The sequence below is a fragment of the Rhododendron vialii genome, chromosome 3a (genome assembly GCF_030253575.1).
Source record: "Rhododendron vialii isolate Sample 1 chromosome 3a, ASM3025357v1".
In the NCBI taxonomy this organism is placed as follows: Eukaryota; Viridiplantae; Streptophyta; class Magnoliopsida; order Ericales; family Ericaceae; genus Rhododendron; species Rhododendron vialii.
In genome coordinates, this window is record NC_080559.1 from 14,382,428 (window position 1) to 14,390,462 (window position 8,035).

Here is an 8,035-nt window from a genome sequence, read left to right on the forward strand (position 1 = left end):
TTCAAGTTCCAAGGGAATAAGCAGTGAAGTAAAATCACAAAGCTTTTAAGGACCATACTTGGCCCATTGCAAATAATAAGTTGCAGTTCTCTTAGCTCGACAACTCTCCATGTCTCTGAGGTTGGTTTGGTTTCGAAGGTCCTGGAGACAGAGTTAGGAAGACTTTCACACCTTCACAATTCTTGGCATATACTTGTCCAGTGATGTCATGGTAATAACATATTTAGAGTTCCCTGGCCGCATTAAAGGCACTTAAGCCTGTCATAAAATCCATGGAGACAGATGTTCACATACTTTCTCTGTTCGCCAGCTGAAATCTTACATGGAGATTGGGAGTTATAAAAACTTCCATTCATAATATACCACCCAGAGTGCATGCTGTTTAAACTCTAAAATATTCAGGTTGCCTTATAGCAAAGCATAACAAAAATAACTTAAGAAGGACAACTCACATCCTGTACATAAAGAATTAATCAAAATTGTGATTGTCCTTTGAAACAAAAATGATGAGAATACATGATTCTCAATACCTGTTCCCTGTACATGTACTACGAGTAAACTACAATAGTTGCATAACGCATCAATTTGAAGCCCCAAAACGACACCAAATACATACCCAATAGTATCAATGTACGGTGGCCTGAAGTTTGTTAGTCCTCTATAGCATGTATAATTTGAATAGTTTGCCGGTTGTGCACCAAATAGTTTCGAATGCACCTATAAAAATTAACTAATTCAAAGTCAAAAAGTATAAAGAAAGAAGAAAGAATTAGCTCAACAAGTTCTAGAATTGAATGAGAAAGAGTAGCTGACCATGTCATGAACTGGATTTGAACTAGCACCTCTGGGAGCAGACAGAATAAATTTCAATTTAGGTTCACTCAATTCCAATATGGTGTGCAATTTTTTTTCCTACTTAGACAACATACATTTGTAAAGATAGCTGGGGAAATTGTTCGAGTCATCTACTAAAGCAAGCAAGTTTTCCATAGGCTTATAGTTGATGCAATGCTTCATATTTTTCTCAACTTTGACAGTAGAAACTAAAAAGGAAGCATCTCCCATAACTTTTGGTATTCTTTTGTTCTTTACTATACATGCGTGGAGCCTTGAGTTCATTTTAACTCACATTTGAGTTGACTGTAGCTTTGGGCAGTCTTAGGGCATATCTATTTGCATGAAAAATATCCCATATGCAGGAAAAAGAGGTATAGCGAAATGGATTTTCTGAGGAATCTCTCCTAAACTTTCAGTTGAATTACTCAAATCCAAGATATGGACATTGGGCAGTTACAGTTGCTTTGTGGAATAGCCAACGAATAAGAGTTGGCATGCATTTCAGAAAAAGGAATAAGATGAAGGGAATTTTTTACTCTTGGAGAGAAATGCATAGAACGAGTCAAATTTAGCGGACGAACTTTTACATCTATCCAGTTTTATGGAATACTAATTGGTACTACCACCAGCAGACAAATATTTACATTTTCCAAATCATATCAAGCAGTAGTTTTACATCTTACCTCAGTAACAAAGCTTATAGCCAGCCCTCCTCTTCCTTCTCTTACAGTATGCCCAACGCGATGGACATAGTCCCTCAGGTTGCTGCAGTGGTTAAGCCATCACAACATTTTATGAAAACATGTACTGACCATAAAAAAAAAGGGGTTCGTTAAAAGTTATAACCTTGGGATATCATAATTGATAACAAGATCAACTGTTGGAATATCCAAACCATGGCTGGCAACATCATTAACAGGAATTTGTCTAGATTTGAATTGATGCAGTGCAGCAAGCCTCAGAGACTGGGTTTTTAACGAATACAATGCAACAACTTTCAAATCAAGCTCTTCAAGTAATAAACTTAGACTGTGACAAATCCAGTTCAAACAATGTAAAGATGAAATTGTAGTAGACCATGCCTACTAAATAAGTTGTACCAATAAAGAAAGGCCACTATTATCATTAGGGCTATTACTCGAAACCGGAAAATCGATCGAAACCGGAAAATCGATTGAAACTGGAAAAACCGAACCGGACCGAATTTTTTAAACCGGTTGAATAATTTCGATCCGGTTTATGTGTTTTAAAAATCGGTTGAAACCAAACCGGTTATATATATGTATAATATATACATATATAAAAACATAGGGGAGTGGTTGAATTATGGATTTTTGGTTGATATTTTGTGGTGTATATTGGTCTAATAAATATATTTATTATATAAAAACTATTTTTTTGGGCTTAATTATGTTTTTATGGATTTTTTTTTATGTATTGGGCTCAAAATTGATCCTTTTTTGTTGGGCCCAAAAAAAAGAGTTGAATTATAGATTTTTGGTTGATATTTTATGGGTTGAATTGTGAATTTTTTGATGTGTTAGGCAAAAAATATGGCCCATGAATGAAAACCAGATAAACCAAACCGAAACCGGACCGGTTTATCTCAACCGGTTCCGGTTTCTAAAAATCTAAAACCGGATAACCAGTTTCGACCGAAAAATACACCCAAACCGGTCGAAACCGGACCGGTATCACCCCTAATTATCATTGTTCCTTGTTTTCTCAGTAGTTTCAAATATCTGTGCAGTGTGCACTACTAAAATAACTGGGAGACCAAAATACAAATAAGATAAGTTGTACCAGCCAGTTGGAACAAAAATTAATAGGCATTTGTATTTCCTGACTAAATTAAACAAGCAAGCAATAATCAAAATGAAGATTCTACTAATATATGCAATTTTAAAAAATATATAGTGACCTGAAATGACAAATTTCCTTCTCTCTTAGTAAAACCTAAACGCAAGTCAACCTTTTCCTAATCTAGTACAAAAAAGGAAATGCAAGTAAACCATTAAATTTTTAAAAAGGAGGAACATTATTACCTTACCATCAGATCTCTACAGTACGCGTCCCTTGACTTAACAAGCCAAGAAGGCCAATCTGCAACCACCTATTCCCCTTTTCTAGCATTTGGAATGCTTCCAATAGGCTAATAATCAGAAACACCTCCAACTTTACAAGTCTCTCTTCTTCTCAAAATGGTCATGCCTACTCTTTTGGAGTCATTCTGATTCTTATTACTTAAATCGAACTCTAGTATCATGTACAAAAGAACACAACTGATAACATGTGAATGCCCAGCTCTGGTATAATAGAATCAAAAACTTTGGAAGAGTAAATTAAATTGGTCAGACCAGAGCATCAAACTGCACAAATCAATCAGCTTTAGAAAATGGAGAAAAACTTAATAATCTGTGTACCACAAGGTCCAGTTTTTGAATGGACAAGCCAAATAGGCTTATATTTATTAGATGATAATGCATAGATCACCAACAATAAAAAGCAAGCACATAGAGAAGTAAGAAGCAAACCTAACCCAAAGTATTATTTAATTCAAGAATCTGTACTCCTACATCGACTCATAAATTCTATAGCTCTCTTGGTTGATTGAATCATCAATTCCTCAATTATCCATTTCTACGTTCTGATCTCATAACCTGAATATAACAAAGAAACGTAGAATCTGATAGAGTCCTTTGGAAAAAATCAAAGAGCGCAGTCCCTCAAATAGTTCTCGCTTTAAGGACAAGATTTCGGCTAAAACCAAAGCTTATCTTCCACTTTTTAATCATGTTTGGAAAGAACCAACAGGCAAAAATAATATTGCTCTCAATGGGTATTAGTTGGTAGATTGAAGGCCAAAAGCTCAATGATACTTGCCTGGAACCGCACATACGTGCAAACCATGTATACCACTTATAGCAGGGGAGAAATCAACACAAATACAAAAGAGAAGTTAAGATTTCTTATTTTCTATAAGAGTTAAGATTTCCTTATTTTCTATTAGAGTGATTTCCTAATTTTCTATACGATAACCTTCATTTGCCAGCCAACAAACCATTCAAATATCTATCAAAGATAACTTTGACTTGTCAATCAATACTCCTCAATATTGGACTTTAGTAGGTTCTTCATCTGCTTTCCATATTCAAAAACACGAACTAAATTCACCCAAAAACAAAGACTACAAACAAACCCCTTTTTGTTTTGACCTAAATCGACCTTAAACACACGAAACCCTATACCCAAACTATATTTGCAAACTGACCTGGAAAATAAACAAACAAAAATGGCTTAGAAACACGAAGACCTGGCTATCCATCCATGTGGATTCGACCGAGATCCAATAGACGAATTAAACATTTGAGAAATGATCACAGTGAAGAGAAATGATGGTTTTCTATTGATCTATTTTTTGAAATGATGAGAAACTCCAATCCTTTCCACATTTTCTCAAAACCCAAAGGAGCTGCATAAAGTCACAGGCCTACTATGAGAAAATTATGCAGAGTGCTAATTGCCCCTTCCGGCACTGCTAAGCTTAGTTTTGAACCAATATCCAAAAACCTCATCAAACCCTTTTCGGTTACAGCTCTATTCTGGAAAACCCATGCCAAAAAAAAAAAGACTGAAGATTGGCAAATAAACAGAGGACACAAGCCACACAATTATCCACCAAGAAAATGCAACTAAAGAGGAAAATTTTGGCTTTACAAAACCTAGTCTTTCATCTTCAAAAATCCAATGTCCAAACAAAAACCATTAACGAATTTTTGATAAATCCCGACGGTTGTCAAAGACAATCAGAATAAAACCCTAATTTTCCAACTTTCGTGAAACAAAAAGCATATCAGACAAAACACATCAAAACCCTAAGACCCCGTACGTTTCGGGATTTTGGACTTTGGACTCTCTTTGTGCACGGTCCCCAATAAATTTTCTTTCAATTATTGCTCTCTCTCTCTCTCTCTCTCTCTCTCTCTCTCTCTCTCTCTCTCTCTCTCTCTCTCTCCACTCATTACCCAAAATCAAAATCCTAAAACGAACGTGGCCTAAAAGAATTCCAGGTTTCACATCACTAAAACAAACGAAACCTCATTAGGGCACCAAAATAGGCAAACCCCTGTGGGGATTTGAAGTTTCAGATCTACAAATCTATGAAACCACACTTTTTCCCGATACGTATATACTGAAGAGTAAGCGATTATACCTTTTGTCGCCGAGGAACAAGGCTCTATCTCTTATTTTCAGTATCCCGAGGTTTCACGAGGACCACAGTCATGCAATCAACACAGCCTTGGAGCCGGTCGTCGCCAACAAGCGGTCGGATGTGGACGGCAAGTTTTACGCAGCAGTTCTCCGTCACCGCCGACGCTTCTATTGACAGCAGAGGAGGGATAAATAAATGACCGTGATGGCAGCCAGCGTGTTCCTCACCCTTGTGACACCCAAAGTAGTTGACCGGTGGAGGAGTACACCTGGATGAAGAAGTCCGTCTGCCAAAACTCTCGTTGAGATCGCTTTCCAAGAGATAGAGCAACTCTAGACGAAGACGATGACGATGAGGATGATGATGAGGAAGTCGATGGAGATACGGTGACTTCCGCTTGAGATTGATTTCGCTCGATCAAGAGATAGAGAGAGAAAGAAGTGGACAACAGAGGAGGAGAAGTAGTTGTGGAGTCGCAGAGGGTGTAGAAGAGAGAGAGAGAAAGAAAAGCAGGAGTCACTCTCGATCTGCGCATGTGTTCCCCACCACCAGCCGAAATTACCAACATACCTTCACACTGAAGGAAAAAAAAACGAGAGGAAGGAGTTTTAGGACACAAACGAAAAATCCCGAAAAGCAAGAAAACCCATTAAAGTAAAATTTAATTCGCATGAACAGTACACCAACACTGAGCAAAATGACAAGTATGCCCTCGTTCTGACCCAGCATATGCCAAGAATATTCTAATCGGAAGGACCCGATTGGAAAAATCGGCCAAAATCGGCCAATTTGGATTTAAGACTCAACATCTTCTTTACAGGCCAGGGGCCTGGATCCGTCAAATCCAAAGGGGCTATTATGGACCACACTTCAAAATTGCCCAACAACACTGATAAGAAAATTGCAAAAATCTAATCTTGGATCGGCTTTTTTACTCATAGATCAATATATATAAACTGCACGCAATGGATTATAAAAAGATGATAATTACCTGGTTAGAGTCCAGTTTAAGAACCAAGTTTCCTGATAATCAAAGTGGGTATCCTGATTTAACGATGTTTTGAGGGTGTTGAGAGAGCTGAGTTGATAGCAGCGAGGTCCTTGAGCTGCTGCAGAGTTCGGGAAGGTGTGTGCAACGGCGTCGCGAAGAGAGCGAGAGGAGGAGGCGGGATTAAAAGTAAAAGAGTACTAGCAACGGGATCACCTGTAAACGACTCTAGGGGCCACGGGTGGACAGAAGTGGTTGGAGGGAGGAGAATCTATATATCTTTGATCGTACTGTGCGAGATCGAAAGCGGAAAGGGAGGCGATAATCGTTTGAGATTAGACAGAGAGAGAGGCGATAATCATTCAAAATTTGAAATGGAGAGAGAGAACATCCGAAAGAGGGAAGGGTGAGGACAAAAAAAAATGTAATTGAATAGCCAAGATTTATAGAGGCCTCTCAACCAATAATAGATTGACACATACATATTTTTTCAAAAAACCTGAGCTCCATTGTTATATGGATAGATATATCTACTGGTATATATCACTAAATGTATAGTTGTATATATCAGCATACATATCAGGAATATACATATATAACAGTGGAATATGTAAGTCAGGTTTTTACGTCTTAGTTTGAGCAATACATGCAAAGATATATGACATACTTACACACACCCCCTATCCGTGTCCCCATTTTTTAAAAGCTCTAGTCTCTCGTGTCCGTGACCATGCTACATAGTTGTAGACTAATGAAATGAAGAAAGCTGATCTCGAGTTTTACACTTGAACAATCCCTGCCCCCATTTGCCCATAACCACAACTCAACTCATTTCTCAACTCAAATCATCCAGATTGGAAATATTCCACCACTCAACAAAACACTAAAAAACCACTTAAACAAGTCCGAAAAGAACCAACACGCCAAGTCAAGTTCAAAGAAAAGGAGCAAGGACCATAGAAGCAGGAGGAGGAGAATATTTTTCTCAGCCATTTAAAAATTGACAAAACTTGTTTCAAAATACAAAGTTGTTTTAGGTGGTGTTCCAAATGAATAATAAAAAGAATTTTTAGAAAAAGAAGGTTTTTCAAGCTCAAATATAATGAAAATGAAAAATAATTTTTTAATTTTGTTTGTACCATTTAAAAGATGTCAATGAGATCTATCAAACAAGATCCATATTGGTAGGAAAATTATTTGCGTAAACACATGATTTTTGAGCTTGAAATTACCTTCTTTTTCTAAAAGTTACTTTTTCTCAAAAGTGGAACACTCCCTCAGAATTACGAGACCAATATCTGTAGCAAAGGAAAATGCACTCCAACACTAAAATCTATACTATGTATTTTTTTAGTCACGACGACTTTCTATTGCATGCAAAATCTAGCATCAAAGCACATCACCAAAGTAAACTTATAGTATCAGTACACTATAATATGAGTAAAATTGTAAATATCTATACAACAAAGATTAAGCTCATACGAGATCAAGAAAGCCAAGGCGTAAAGTTTGTTTGCAATTATTATGCAGAGAGAAAATGTAGGACCATGTGGAAACCTCTACAGCAGCAAGATGAGTTGACCTGCATGGAAAGAGAAGGCGGTAGCTCTTTAATTTATTTGAACCGTAAGTAAATCTACCAAGGCCTTCCAATGGAGCAACTCGGAAACTGCCACCAGCTGTCAAACACAGCCCATGTAAGCAGGACTTATGGTATTCAGATTTAAAGAATATACTGCACACTTGTGAAACAAAAATAATGTGAATAAATATCACAAAACTTGATAACAAATGAGACTGATATTGAATAGGTACGAGCCTCATGGTAGTAGCAAAAAAAATGGTAAGGATGAACAATCATGGCCTTGAAGGGAATGACTAGATTGCAATTACATTACGAAGCTCTAATTGCTTTCAAGATTCATTACCATTCAACACACTATCTATGCTGGTAAAACCGTGCAATTAGTTGAATATAGGATTTCGTGACATCATGT

At 37.1% G+C, this 8,035-nt stretch overlaps 1 protein-coding gene across 5 annotated transcripts; it reads right to left on the reverse strand.

The window, feature by feature from the left end:
* Positions 1-288: 288 nt before the first annotated feature.
* On the reverse strand, positions 289-7,623 carry LOC131319100 (uncharacterized). 5 transcript variants are annotated; one of them, XR_009197894.1, is made up of 4 exons: positions 7,521-7,623; positions 1,521-1,602; positions 814-844; positions 409-717 (listed from the first exon to the last, which is right to left on the reverse strand). XR_009197894.1 is itself a non-coding variant. In XM_058349220.1 (3 exons), exons 1-3 carry the CDS (start codon positions 2,888-2,890, stop codon positions 409-411), a joined length of 399 nt encoding a protein of 132 aa, XP_058205203.1. In that variant the 5' UTR covers positions 2,891-3,784; the 3' UTR covers positions 289-408. The 5 variants fall into 5 exon arrangements, 1 of the variants encoding a protein (XP_058205203.1); XR_009197892.1 differs by lacking the exon at positions 7,521-7,623 and adding an exon at positions 2,883-3,784; XR_009197895.1 differs by lacking the exon at positions 7,521-7,623 and adding an exon at positions 1,684-1,866.
* Between the last annotated feature and the right edge of the window lie 412 nt (positions 7,624-8,035).

Bases quoted from the DNA above. Each gene is read 5' to 3' on its own strand.
- LOC131319100 (XM_058349220.1), bottom strand. The intron at 718-1,520 runs GTAAGATGTAAA...TAATTTTTATAG, and splicing joins CTATAAGCTTTGTTACTGAG to GTGCATTCGAAACTATTTGG.